This window comes from Orbicella franksi, chromosome 5 (genome assembly GCF_964199315.1).
Source record: "Orbicella franksi chromosome 5, jaOrbFran1.1, whole genome shotgun sequence".
Taxonomy (NCBI): domain Eukaryota; kingdom Metazoa; phylum Cnidaria; class Anthozoa; order Scleractinia; family Merulinidae; genus Orbicella; species Orbicella franksi.
In genome coordinates this window covers 4,239,901-4,255,103 of record NC_138149.1, presented here as the reverse complement: position 1 = coordinate 4,255,103, position 15,203 = coordinate 4,239,901, and the positions used below count along the sequence as shown (strand labels likewise).

The 15,203-nt window shown below is 40.7% G+C and overlaps 1 protein-coding gene across 1 annotated transcript in view; it reads right to left on the bottom strand.

Moving 5' to 3' along the window:
• The window catches only part of LOC145486931 (aspartyl aminopeptidase-like), a 104,240-nt gene that overhangs the window by 88,312 nt on the left and 725 nt on the right, over window positions 1–15,203 (bottom strand). Inside the window, exons 2-10 of the mRNA XM_081465638.1 lie at window positions 14,946–15,044; window positions 6,067–6,144; window positions 4,325–4,405; window positions 3,792–3,900; window positions 3,295–3,382; window positions 2,059–2,098; window positions 869–970; window positions 360–441; window positions 20–83 (exon numbers count right to left, since the gene is read on the bottom strand). Of these exons, the coding sequence (XP_081321764.1) occupies window positions 20–83; window positions 360–441; window positions 869–970; window positions 2,059–2,098; window positions 3,295–3,382; window positions 3,792–3,900; window positions 4,325–4,405; window positions 6,067–6,144; window positions 14,946–15,044 (743 nt within the window). The remainder of the gene's footprint in view (window positions 1–19; window positions 84–359; window positions 442–868; window positions 971–2,058; window positions 2,099–3,294; window positions 3,383–3,791; window positions 3,901–4,324; window positions 4,406–6,066; window positions 6,145–14,945; window positions 15,045–15,203) is intronic.

The window sequence follows — 15,203 nt, the reverse complement described above, 5'->3', positions numbered from 1 at the left end:
GAAAAGTTGAGTCTCTTGGTGAATAATGGATGAGCAGCACATCTCACGGATGGAATGCATAGCGAGCTGTGGGCCACCGATATCTAGAAATGAACGTATCAATTATCTCAGCTAGTTTCTATCAGTTCTAGAAATGGCATTATAGAGAAATCACGACTTGATGGTGAGTTGTATTCCAGGTGAAACGAGCTTAAGTTCACGTAAGTACTAAGAGGCAAGTAGGAAAACCCTGAAAAAACAAAAACAAAAAAGTAGTTCCTCAGGAGAGTAACTTACTACTCTCTGAAGGAATCTCTCCTTGCTTGGCGATCATTCTCTTTATTTTCAGCGCAGAACGCGTAAGTATCTAAATCACAAACCTAAAGTTAAAAGACCAAGCTTGGCGGAGAGTATTGGTCCAATAGTGGATCCACAAGGAGAATCATTTCGTACACAAACTTCCTGTGATACAAGGACGCAAGAAAAAAAAACATTTAAGAATCAATCAATTAATCAACCAACTAACCAACCAACCAATCAACCAATCTATCAATCAATCAATCAATCAATCAATCAATCAATAAATCGATCAAACAATCAACCAATCAACCAATCTATCAATCAATCAACCAATCTAACAATTGATCAGTCGTCCCTCTATCCGTCTTGAGTTCCAACAATTAATCAATCAATAATATTTGATGCATGAGCACAAACAAAGTGGCCAGAAACTCGAGTTTTTCATAATCGACTCGCGTGTTTGTCTTACATTTCGCACGCGTGCCAAACACTAATCTCTCTTAAGCTACATGCGTCTTCACATGTATCCTCACGTTAAGTTGGTGGTCTCTTCCAAATTCATTGCCTTCAAAACAAGTAAGTTCTATACCTGTATTGGCACATCGCTCTTCTCTGCGATCAGCCTTACAACACTTGACGACACAGCTGTTGTTGCATATCGCTGATTGCTGTTAATCTTTATGACTGGGCCCTTGTTGGAATTAAAAGTAAACCAGTTACGCTAAACAAGTCAATAAGTTTGCTAGCATTCACTGCGCCAGGGCATCGACAAAAACAGAAGTTTTTCATTCCCTGCTAAACACCTAGATACCACAGCTGTCTGAAACTAGCGAAGAACAAATAATAAGTAGTTTATTAAAACTCTCTGGCAGTCTTATATCATGTTTTTCCTGCCGGCTGAGCTTGCGAAAGAGGCAGGAAATGAAGTTCTCTCACACTGAATGGGGGACCTGGGTACGAGTCAGGATGTCAGTTTCACGCTCGGTCACGTGATTCAGTTTTCTTTTCTCGCTGGACAGTGCAACAGTTTTCCCACGCTCTCGCCCCTTAGCAAATTCTTGCCTAAAGTTTATGGAAGTGTATCAACGTTTGGGTAGTTTTATCCTGTTGTTGACTCCGACTCGGTTATGTTGTGATATCGATGTTGATAGAATTGTCAATAAAGTGCTGTTGCATTGTCGTGTGGCGGACAAATGGCATTCAGTGTGTGAGAACCGTTTTTTTTTTTTTTTAGTTTAGTTTTCTATATTTTGGGGGCGTTTTAAATAAAACGATTATTCCACTCGTGCTTGTTGGATATGAGATGACTGATTATAGCCATCTCGGTACTACGCGCCTCGTTGGCTATCTACCATCTCATATCCAAGAGGTACTCGTGGAGTAATTGTTAAACAGCACCCCATTAGCAGGCCAAAGTAGCACTGATTCGAGACTGGTTATAGCTGTCAATAATAATAATAATTGATAATTAATGACTCAATGCAAGTGCGTGCTACCCAGGCTAACCATTGTCTCATCCAATCTGATTCGTTAATATTCCACGTTAACTATCTGCTATTCACTATCCAGGTTCTGTAGGCACCCACCCACTGACAATACAAAAAGGTGTAGGACAATTGATTATCACAACCTTGAGCTGTACAAGTTTTTGTAGAGTTACTGTAATAATCCCTGGATTGTATCCTAATCATATTTTAGTAAAGTTGAAACTTCATCTTACAACTATCCGGTTTAACCTGAAGAAAAAGTCAGTTATTCAAATGTTCTGTTATTTCTCACCTTATGGAGAGCAGGTTTATGATTTTCTTCGTGTTTATCTCTGAAAAGAAAAATCCTGATACATAAACACATCAAAATACGTCTTGCCAAAACGTGATATTATGGAGTAAGTCTTCGCATACTCTTACATTGTATTCGGTTATTAATTTACTCCTTATTTAGACAGATCCTCACAAATGATGAAATCAAACTGTGCAAGTATTGGTGATCAAATTCAAGACTGACAGTGTATGTTTATTATTGAATAGCGACCAGCGAGCTAATATTGAACGCTTTGCACGATTGAAAATATATAACAATACTGAGACGAAAGAAACTTTCTAGAGCTAAAACGAAAGATCGTTTGAAGAAAACACTACAGTATTCCGGTGCAATGTTCCAATTACGTAGATTGACAGTTGTATTAAAGAACTGGCGACTTTTCGTTCAAATTAACTCTAGCTTTTACAAGTTGCCGAGTTCCGTTGCAGTTTTACAAAGTTCTGGTTTTCATTTTTCTTGTGTAAAATGAAATAATACCACAGTGACTTCAATGTCATAAAGGGAGAAAAGAATTAATCTACAGTCGGCTTTTTATCAACAAGACATGATGGCGAATTAGGAACGGTTGATTTCGGATACTGTGTGAGAAATTTGAAAAGCAAGCCACTAATTGTGGATCAAATTTGAGTTTTTAGCGCAATTCCCACTTCGGCAATTTCCACGCAACCTGTTGCTCACAGGTTGAGCTGAAGGACTCTTGCTCCCATGGCAATGCACGTACAAATCTTGTGGTTTATCGCCAAATAGTCATTGATGAGCTTAACTCTGCATTCGAGCCAAGTGGCCCATCAGGCCGAAGCTTATCCTGGTTTCTGTAGCATGAAGCTACCAGGAATATTTCTACTCCCCCCTGGATGGGATGTTTGTCCGTCGCAGGGTTAACTGAGCATTTAAGTTCCCCGGTACCCATTTGCACACCGGGGCGGAGAGAGCCTCTGTGAGAGTTGCCTTTCCCAAGAGCACAACGCAATGTCACCGGCCAGGGCTCGAACCCGGACCGCTCGATCCGGAGACGAACGCGCACTAACCATGAGGCCACCGCGCCTCACAACCAATTGATGGGAGAACCAATCAAATCGCCGATTTGCAGTACAACACTAGCATTGTCTACCGCACATACATAAAATAAGAGATGTATTATGACACATCAGTTTAATACTAGAAGCAAACTACTGGATTATACAGTGTACATACGAATAGTTTGGATGAACTGCATGGGCCTGGTCGGCACTGAGAAGAAATGACTTTGGAATTGCTTCCTCAAAACTGGTTGAGTTTCCACCTGCATTGTTGAGAACACGAACAATCATGAGTTATTCGACGTTCAAAGGTTATACTTCCCTTTGTATGTCATCCCAATAAATAAATAAATAAATAAATAAATAAAGTGTCTTTATTGTTCAAAAGATAAAATTACATATCTTATGTTACATTTAAAAATAACAATGTTAATGGGCTACAATATGTCTCTAAATAAGATAGATATTTACATGGAAACAAATACAAAAATCGAATACAAAAAGTACACTATTTACAAAGCTACATTGTACTTAAAAACTATCCTATTAAAGAATGTATTCTTGAAACGGTCCGAATATTAATTCCTCCTCCAAAAAGGTACACATATATGTTGTGAGAAATGAATTGTGATGAAATAATAACAAAATATGATAAATGTTTCAAATACGTACCCACTGACAGACGGCGCAAAATATGCTCTGTTAGCATGGAGCCCGCACCTTGAGCACCCGGTAAGTGCATATCACAGAGGGAATTAGAAATTGTCTCAGCCACTTCATTTAATTTAATTGCAAGTTAGAGGGTGATTATTGTAACAACAGAAATGTTTGCCATTAAATTTCTCGAAAAACTTACTTGTTGCTAAAAAAAATAAACTATACCACTTGTTTACAATAATTTATTGTATACTTGCATTGAGCAGTTTTCATTTGAGTGTCAAAAAGTAAACGGTTTTCCATCACTGGCTCGCTACACCACAGGACAGGCTTAAAAAATTTATGCCACCATTACATCCAAACAGAAGTAAAACCAAAACCAATCGTGACTCACTCGCACTTGTTTTCCTAGGCTGTGGGTCACCTACGTGCAATTACCTCGAGTTTTGATTGGTTCACTGGACTGTCTGTTTTCTTTGTGATTGATTAGTGAGAGTAATTACGTTGGTTTTGGCTTTACTCAATCGAAAAGCACTCTATCAGCTTACCTCCTCATTGTCATACAAAGCTATAACACGAATGTTAGGATCTGTTGCCAGAGATGAGCCTTCTAAGGAATGAACAAGGCCCTGTAATTTAAAATAATTCCACAATACCAATCATCAATAAATCACAAAATTGCCCTGAATTGCATAATTATTACTTTTAGACATTTACTCTACATTTAGACTGGAAGGACTAATCCACTGGCATAATACGACATGTTCAATGCTTGGCTAAAGTTAAGCTTGTTGGTCATAGCATATAAGACTTAGAGATTTGGATTGCATATTCATAGCAAGTATTTCATTTGGGATATCCTTTTTAAGAAACAGAAAACATGTTCTCTGTGTTCCTATTGAGATTTAGTATAAATCTACTAGCGTTCTATCATGAAAGGTGTTCTCTGATTGGCTACGCTACTCACTATAGTGAGCATTGTAGCAGAGAGCGCTTGTTAGAAAACTGGCAGCTTCTTCTTTGTGAGCTCATAGTCTAATTGATAAATAGAAACATGAGTCGAAGTTTGGGAGAACAGGAAATGCAGCTGTAGGAACATGAGCTGACAGGCAAGTGTTGACACACTATTCTAGAGTTCTCCCAAACTTCCACGAGTGGTGATAGTTGATGAGGCCAAAGACCAAATCAACTATCACCTCACAGAAATCGAGAGTGAATAATCTAATTATTTTTAATTACTAGAATTCTAACTGAAATTTACTTCAAATAATGGTTTCCAATTACTTATCGATGTATTATTAAAGTTTGTACCTTAGAAGGATTGCACAGATTGAATCGTCATTTGAAATTGAAGTTGTGCGTGCGCATTACTTTTTTTTTTCAATAATTTCACAATTTTTAAAGCCAAAAAGCCATTAATTTTATGTTTTTCTTTTAGTCTTCTCACGAATTTAATTATCCATTTGCATCAAAATGTTCCTCCAAAACTTTGTTAAAAAGAAAAAAAACATCACCATTTCGTAGATGACCTCCAGCCACTGCACTCTAATGGCTGATAGTATACAAGTAGCTCAGCCAATCAGATTGCAGCATTTGCATTGGTATACTACTATAATTCTACTAAAACTCAGTAGAAACACAGAAAACATGTTTCTATTTCTTTTAGAAAACACCATGTGAAAAAAAGAAAACAGCTTGTTTACTTTGATCATCAAAATGTAAATTCTCTTTGCTTGTGCCATCATTATGTCACCAGCTTGTGCCAGTTCTGTGTTTCTATCAAGTTATAGAAACACCATTTTAAACCAATCAGCACACATATCATCATGGGGATGTTTTCTAAATACAGATAAATCATGGATCATTAGCCAACTGGAATGAAGTTATATCTGATCAAGATGAGGGCTGCTGACCTTCAGGGATGGAAACATACTATTCACAAGCAGCCAGCTGCCTCTATAGAAAAGTGACTTTGAAAATTAACACCCAAAAAAAGTACAATATGAACCTGCCTTAGTTCGAAGGATTGATTTGGCTCAAGGCAAGTTTTCATTAACATGTGGATTCTTGGGGTCTTACATTTGTACAAACTGTTACTGGAGTAAACTGTGATGGAGTCGCCATGCAGCTTGTCGTCCTACAGCAGCAAGTAACATCGCAGCCAATTTGTGCTTTAGATAAGATACACTGTCACAACCTAGTGCAGAACAATGTGACATAAAGCCATAAAATATTAATATTTTGCTTGGTGCAGCATAGATTTCAAGTGCAATATCCATGTAGGTTGTACCTGAAGAGCACAGAAACAGCTGACTTGATTGTCCAGTCTTGGTGAGAAAATAAACTCTTCTAATGCACCTCCCAAGGTCTATAAAAAACAACCACATACATCAAAAAACCACTACAAATGTTTTTCAATTTTCAAGTGTTGAGCAAACTGGACAAAAAGACTGAGGGGCAGAGGAGGGTAGCATAACTATGATGCACACACTTCCCCTCCTGGAGTGGAACCTGAGAGAATAGGGCGCTTGAAGCTTCAGAAACTTGACAAACCATTCAGTGAGAACTCACATTGTAATAAAAGAAGTGAAAACATCAAACTCTATCGCAGGTCTTCATCATTTCAAGAATTATTAATAAATGTTTGTTGTGTTAGCTTACATGAAGTAGTTCAAGTTAGTTACGTGCGAGATGCATGTTGGTTATTAAAGATGGCGTCTTGAAGTAAACACGTGTTGTTCACTGAAGACTATCGTAAGCCCAAATAACTCGACACAGTGGCAACGGGAAGCTCCCAATAGCCTTTAAACTGAAGAAGAAACAGACAAAACGGAAATATGGGAGACCAAGATGCACACGAGGCTGGAATTCAAGCTGAACAACCTCAAGTAGTTGAAGAGCCGAACGAAGCTGGCGCTCACGCCGCACAACCAGCCGCACAACCACAAGTCGCCGCAGCTGTACAGCAGCCCATGGTTCAACAAATACCCATGGCGAGTTACCAAGTTCCACCATCTGAAAAGTTCAACTTCAAACCCGAAGAATGGTCCCGTTGGATCAAGCGTTTCGAACGATTTCGAAAAGCGACTGGACTCGACCAAAAGGACGGCGAGAGCCAAGTGAATACTTTGATTTATTCGATGGGCGAAGAAGCTGACGACATCGTAGTGTCATTCGGACTGACAACTGAAGAAGCAAAGCAGTACAATGTAGTGAAAGGCAAGTTTGAAGCTCATTTTGTGGTAAAGAGAAACGTAATATTTGAAAGAGCCAAGTTCAACCTGAGAAGTCAATAAGATGGTGAGTCAGTGGATAATTTCATAACAGATTTGTATTGTCTTGCTGAATACTGCGAATTTGGAACACCAAGAGACGATCTCATCCGAGATAGAATCGTGGTAGGGATAAAAGACAAGAAGCTCTCTGAACAACTGCAACTGGATTCCAAGCTGACTTTAGAGAAAGCAATTACAAAAACCAGGCAGTCGGAGACAGTTAAAAAGCAGCAAATGTTCCTACAGGAAACCAAATCTGACCCACCACCAGCGCATGTTGATCGTTTGTCCAAAGGAAAGGGAAAAGATTCTAAAGAAGATATGAAGAAGAAAAAGAAACCACCCAAGTCTAAAAATGGGAAGACTGCTGAAGCACAATGTTCAAGGTGCATGGGTCAACCACACCCAAAGAGACTATGTCCAGCCAGAGAATCGAAATGTAACAAGTGCTCCAAAGTAGGACATTGGGCAAAGGCCTGCAGATCTCAATCCGACAAGAGAGTGGGTGAAGTGAATTTTCCTGGGAGACAAGAAGAAGGAGAGTTCTTCCTAGGTGAACTCACTGAACTATCTGCTGCCCAAAGAAGTACAGAAGATTCATGGAAAGCTAAAGTTTCATTGAATGGACTGCAAGCAGAATTTAAATTGGATACCGGTGCGGATGTAACAGTAATTCCACCTAGCCTGTATCACAGTTTACAACCAGTTCCATCACTTAGCAAGACCACCAGGCTACTCATGGGTCCATGTAAAAAGAAACTGAGCTGTCTAGGAACTTTCATAGCAGAGTTGCAAGTGCAAGATAAGATTGCTAAGGAGCAAGTGTATGTAATAGAAGAGTTGGAGTGACCTTTGCCAGGAAGAAAGTAAGCTGAACTTCTAAAGCTGATAAGCAGACTTGACAGCCTGAGCAGTGATGACTACAAGAGTAAAGTAGCAGACAAATACCCCAAGTTGTTCGAAGGTCTAGGTGTCATGAAGGACAGTTACCGTATCACACTCAAAGAAGATGCTAAACCTTTCCAAGTGTCAGTTCCAAGGAAAGTACCCTTCCCCTTGTATCAGAAAACAAAAGAAGAATTAGACAGGATGTTGGAGACAGGAGTCATATCCAGAGTTGACCAACCCACTGATTGGTGCGCTCCCATGGTGGTGACCCCGAAGAGCAATGGCAAGGTCTGGGTCTGCGTCAACCTGAGCAAGCTGAATGAGTACATCAAGAGGGAGAACCATCCACTTGCCGCAGTAGACACAACTCTCGGAAGATTGGCAGGTTCCAGAGTGTTCCCTAAACTTGACGTCAACTCAGGATTCTGGCAGATAAAGCTAGCGTGGGAATCAAGACCACTGACAACATTCATCACTCCATGGGTCCGTTTCTGTTTCAATGTGTTGCCCTTCGGAATCAGTTCTGGTTCTGAGAAATTCCAGAAGAATATGAGTCAGATCCTCCGGGGATTAGATGGCGTGGAATGCAACATAGATGACGTTTTAGTCCATGGCAAAGATGAGACTGAACACGATCAGAGGTTAGAAGCAGTGTCTGGTTGAAGCTGGCGTGACACTCAACCTAGACAAATGCCAGTTCAGCACAGACAGAGTCAAGTTCGTTGGACACCTTATAAGCTTCAGTGGAATTGAGGCAGATCCTGAAACGCTACAAGCAATTGCAGACCAACCGCCACCTCAGAACGTGCAAGAAGTGAGGACATTTCTGCGCATGGTGAACCAACTAAGCAAGTTTTCCGAGCACCTCGCTGACAAGACAAAGAGCATCAGAGACCTTCTTCACAAAGGGAACCAATGGACATGGGGAAGTGACCAACAGAAAGCATTTGAGCAGATCAAATCTGACCTCACACGAGCTCCAGTACTGGCTCTGTACGATCCAAAAAAGGAAACCAAAGTGGCAGCTGATGCTTCATCCTTTGGCCTAGGTGGGGTAATTCTTCAACTCCAACCTGACAACTCCTGGCGACCAGTCTCATTCATATCGCGAGCGATAACGCCCACTGAAACCAGATATGCACAAATCGAAAAAGAAGCCCTAGCGCTGACATGGGCATGCGAACGATCCTGGGAGTACATTATGGGAAAATCAATCTCTGTGGAAACAGACCATAAACCCCTGGTGCCACTCCTGAGTACTCACACACTGGATCAACTTCCACCAAGAATTCAAAGATTTAGAATGCGACTGATGAAATTCCACTTCAAGGAGATCAAGCATGTTCCTGGAAAGAAGATGTACATAGCCGATGCGCTTTCAAGACTCCAACCCCGAAGCCAGACAGTGAAGTCAACAATTGACGATGACGAAATGCATGCACACATTGGAAGCGTGATCTCATCACTGCCTGCCTCAGACGCACGATTACAGCAGATCATAGAAGCACAGGAGGAGGATCTTGTCTGCAGGCAGATCAAAGTGTACTGCTGTGAGGGATGGCCTGACAAGTATTCATTAAACGATGCAATGAAACCTTATTGGTCAAGCAGGGGTGAACTGTCTGTGGTGCAGAACATTCTGCTCAAAGCATCCAGGATCGTGATCTCTTCTTCCATGCGTCTTGAGATACTGGATAAGATCCACGAAGGACACCAGGGAATCACTAAGTGTCGTGAGCGGGCCAAAAACTCTGTCTGGTGGCCAGGACTCAGCCGAGAAATCCAGGATCTGGTGCAACAATGCAGAGTTTGCGCTCTTCAAAGGGACAACAAGCCCGAACCGCTTATCACGACACCCTTACCTGACCGTCCCTGGCAAATCGTAGCCACAGACCTCTTCGAGCTGAAAGGCGTTAACTACCTTATTGTTATAGACTACTTCTCAAGATACGTGGAAGTAGCAGCCATGCAGAAGACTACAAAGTCAAGGGAGGTCATTAGAGCACTTAAGTCAATATTTGCAAGACATGGGATCCCAGAGCAAGTGCGATCTGACAATGGTCCTCAGTTTGACAGTGTAGAATTCTCTTACTTTGCCAAGGAATGGGGATTCAAGCATAGCACAAGTAGTCCTCGATTTCCCCAAGCAAATGGAGAAGTTGAGCGTGGAGTTAGAACTGTGAAGAATCCTTCTAACAAAGGAAAAAGACCCTGCTAAAGCATTACTAGCCTATCGCGCAACACCACTAGCATGCAAGTTCTCTCCTGCCCAGTTACTGATGGGAAGGCAGATTAGGAACAGCGTTCCGTTATTCCACACCCAGCTGAACCCAGAGTGGCCTGACTTGGATAACCTGCATGCTCGAGAAAGCATGAGCAAATTGAAGCAGGAAACAGTGTTCAACACCAGGCACAAAGCCAAGCCCTTGCCTTCAATTGGACCGGGTACTGAAGTTTTCGTCAAGGACCTTCAGCGGTCAGGAAAAGTCATTGAAGCAGCATCAACACCTCGGTCATATAAAGTTGAAACACCGACAAGCACGATAAGAAGAAACCGTATTCACCTTACTCCACTGCCAAATCAGCAGGAGCAACATGAGCGACCGACACCAATGGTGAACCAAGTTCCCGCAGAAGACAAAGCGGCAACACCTATTCGGAAGGACATTCCCGTTACAAAGGGAGACATTCAAGTACCCCCTGTAACACCCATTCTTGCTACTAGGCCTAAGAGAATTATAAAACCATCGCTGAAAGTTAGAGAGAATCTAGGTTTAGTTTGAGATGACGCTGTGTTATAAGATTCCATATTGTTTGTCAGTCTTCTCATGCTTGGTTCGTTCCCTAGATACTCTTGAACAATGGGGGGAGATGTTGTGTTAGCTTACATGAAGTATTGTTCAAGTTAGTTACGTGCGAGATGCATGTTGGTTATTAAAGATGGCGTCTTGAAGTAAACACGTGTTGTTCACTGAAGACTATCGTAAGCCCAAATAACTCGACAGATTTAACCACGAAAATATGTCAAACATCAATAAAAATCTCCCCCCAAAAGGGAAAAAATCAACCAAAATAAGTGTGCCAGTAACATACTTTTAGTGCTTTCTTTGATATCTGGCAGATTTGGTGATCTGTGTGGTAGACGGAGAGGTTTGGTCTGTATGAACCGTACCGTGTATCTGGGAGATTTCAGGAAAAACTGGGATGGTTGGCATACATGACTGGGGTGTATACCAGCATAGTCAATCACATCCAATCAAATTGTCAAACTCACTTGAAGTCAATCTATGGATTGAGTTTGATAGATTTCAGCAATTGAACGAAATCAATCTCGCACAAAAATGATTAGTCAATCAAACTCAATCAAACGTTTCATTTCCGAACTCTTGATTTTCGCAAAACTGTTGCTGAAAATCAATTACAAGATTTTTGAGGCTCGAGTTACTACGGTAGAACACGTGTTTTTTGTGCTTTTGAGACCACATAGCTTGATCTTTGTTCAACGAATTTATTCACTGAACACAACTGAACACAATCCATTAGACTGTGTTCAATTGAGTTGGGTTGCCAAACTCAATAAAACACAGTCTAATGGATTGCATTCAGTTGTGTTCAATTGAGAGGTATTGGTTTGGAAATCGAACTCACTCAAAGTTTGATGTATGATTTTGTTGGATTGCCAAACTCAATCAAACTCAATCTACTGGTTGAGTTTGATTGCGTTTGATTTCTCCATGTTTGATTGACTATACTAGGATGTGTATACCCTCAACATTGGGCAATTCCAGAAAATATCCATACCCAACTACGGACGGCTTCATTGTTTTAACCCCCCCTTGCCTTCGGAAATTCTAGAATGCGTTACCTCCCCAAGCCCTCAGAATTCCATAATCGTGAACCCCCCTACCCTTCAGAATTTCTGCTTTTTTTGGAAGTACATTTTTGACTTGCAACGCCTATATGAACAAAGAACATGAATTTATGCCTCCTCAATGTTGTGATCTGACGGCACCAGGCGACAAGCTTTACTCTTCAGCAACAAAAAACACCTACTGCGCGTGACCGGGCTGTGCAAACTCCTGTCTGAATTTGGCTACAAATATAAACACCACTCATGGTAATTTTCCTTCTCTTTGTTTTCTTGTGTTGTTTTGATGTTTACAAGGCAAAATAGCTCAAATTCAGACTGTTAAAATCTTTTGGTGGTCAAAAATACCGTCTAATATGCTTAATAATCTGGCAGGCATTCCTTGGAAGCAAGGGACTGGTGCAAATTTTTCTGCCATTCATCGGATCGGGAGACAGGAGTAACAAGAAACTTGCAAGCAGTAAGTAAGATACATGTGACCTTTCACATGAAAACGTGTATTAACGGCTTTCCGTTTTCGAACAGAATTCTGTTTAGAAGCGTTTGAAAGCCGTTTGAAAGAAATTTGCATTTGTTCGAACGACCTGGGTCATCCGTTCAAAAAAAATTTGCATCCGTTCGAACGGCTTGATCACCCGTTCGGTAGAAACGTCCAGCCGTTCAAACGACTTGCTCACCCGTTTGTTGAAAACATCCAACTGTTCCAACGACTTCCTCACCCATTTGGTAAAAACATCCATCCGTTCGAACGACTTGCTCACCTGTCCGATAAAAGCGTCCAACCGTTCAACAACTTGCTCACCCATTTGTTGAAAACATCCAACCATTCGAACGACTTGCTCACCCGTTCGCTGGACCATCCATCTGTTCAAACGACTTGAGTAAACCGTTGAACGGCTTTGATCATCCGTTCAGGAAAAAAATATCAAGGCATACGTGCGGTTGTCTCTACCTGTTCGCATACTCGCGTGTTCATATCAAGTACACGGAAAAAATCCCTTCGATCACTTGAATAGTCTGCTAGCAGATTACGCGACAATCACAAAACATCTCCAAATAATGAAGCTCATAAAGAAACAGTCCACATAGAAAAATCGAACTACGGTGTAGTTAGCCTGGGATCCAACGGTTTTTGCTTCTGAATCCCGATTCAGAAGTGTTGTTTTAGTTTTCTTCTTCTTGCGTGATCTGTGAGCGAAGACAAAATGTACTGTTGCTAAACTGTTGTTGCCAAAGGCCTTATCTCTGTCTCAAGCTGTAAAGTTATTTTGAGACATTCTCGATTCACACGTTGCTTGCATGTGACCAAAATCTTCCACCGTCAGTGATAAAATCTCCCGAATGATTTATTCGTGAACGAAAACTCTCACCAAGAATGACTTCAACAAGGTTTAGACTTTTTATGGAGAAGCTGCAAGAAGTTGTCTGCTTGCGGACGCAAAAAGAAGTTCTTGCGCGTGCATTATGTTTGGGCTGTACTGAAAGACAAAGGATTGACAAAGACTCCCATAAATGACCGTGTATAAAAGAATTCAGCTTTTTCGATCTGCTTCAGCAAACTGTTACGAATGGTCTCTGCCTTTCAAGTTTACTTTCTTTGGCTTTCAGTGGTGAAATAAAGTAGTAACAGCAACAGTTTCAACGATTAAAAGCCATCCGTTCGAAATTATTTTTAAGTGAAATGTGTAGCGGCACAGCACCATTCGAAATAAACAAAACAAATTATAATTATCAAGTTTATAAGCTTTTCGTGACTTCTCGTTTGAAGATTTCATGAGCCGTTCGAACGTTTAGATCACCTGTTCGAAATTCTTTAATGAGCCGTTCGAACGGTTCCGTTACCCGTTCGGAATGTTTTACGAGCTGTTCGAACGGTTAGGTTACCTGTTCGCAATTTTTCTTGAGTCATTCGAACGGTTAGGCAACCCATTCGTAATTTTTCCTGTGCTGTTCGGATGGTTAGGCTACCCGTTTGCAATTTTTCCTGAGCCGTTCGAACGGTTAGGCTACCCGTTCGCAAATTTTTCCTGAGCCGTTCGAACGGTTAGGCTACCCGTTCAGAATACTTAATCACCCGTTCGAACGCTCATTGAAACCCGTTTCAAACGGCTTGGTGACCCGTTTGTAACCCGCTTAATAGCCGTTTGTTTCACCCGTGTAACGGAAAGTCATTAATACACGTTTTCGCGTGAAAGGTCACACATATTCAGATTTTATTCATGTGACAAGAAATTCATCAAGGTAAATGCTAAACCCACGTTTTACTGTTCACTTCTATAAGTTATGAGCCTAAACACGTGTCTGATCAATCGATGCTTGTCTTCTGCTTCCGCGCTCATACGTTCGTGGTTTCTTTACGAACTACAAAAGTCCACAACAACAGCGTTTTCGAGGAACTCACTCTACTCTTTCTACTCCAGAAATCCCACCTGTGAAATCCCCCATGCCTTCAGATTTCCAATCGTAAATAGCCCCCTATTCCTTCGGAATTCCAGTTCAAAGAACCCCCCCTCCCCTTTGGAAATCCTAAAAGCCGTCCGTGGTATAGGTATGGATATTTTCTGGAATTGCCCATTGCTGCTCAGTGTAACAGGTATGTAACATCCTTTATGTACCAGAATGTACACTCGCCTATGGTTGCTCCAATGTCAGGGTCAAATATGTCGTCAGTAAATCTTAGTAGCAAGTTGTGTTTGCATGGAAACCGTTATAAAAATTAGTTGACTAATTCAATTGTAATGTTTGTATTAAATACATGTGTATTTTTCTATTACATTCAACAGTTTAATTAGTTAATGTAATAATTTAATTCTTATGTTTAAGTCATCGTGATAACTCTATATAGTTTCTGCTGACTCAATAAAATTAAATGTAGATGTAGATGTACAGTGTAGATGGAGATGTGTAAGTAGAAATTTGAAAGCACATCCAAAATATCGCAAAAAATTCTTCACATAAATTATGATTTTTTAAAGCTGCATCTATAAATCCATACCGCATCAAAACAAAACGATATCTATTTATTTTCATACATACATTACATTCACATTCAACTACATAAGAAGTACTTGGTAACCTTAAAAAGGTTAGTGGCATAATAATTACAAGCGACTTCACATCCACTATACGTAAGCTTACCTTGATTTTCCTACGCCACTTTCTCCGATGATCAAGATCTTTAGCGTGGTAAGAACATCGTTGTCCATCTTTCGAGTAAAAGCTGGATCTTTGCAGCAGCTTTTAAAATCCTCAACGGTTGATTTCTGGCTGAATTCGACCGAAATTTCAGCTAAATTTGTTCCATTCATCATATTGTTATTTTCCTCGAAGAAACGTATTTACATTTAGACGAGAGACCGCTGACAGAGGAACAAGCGGCGAATAATAGAGCATCAT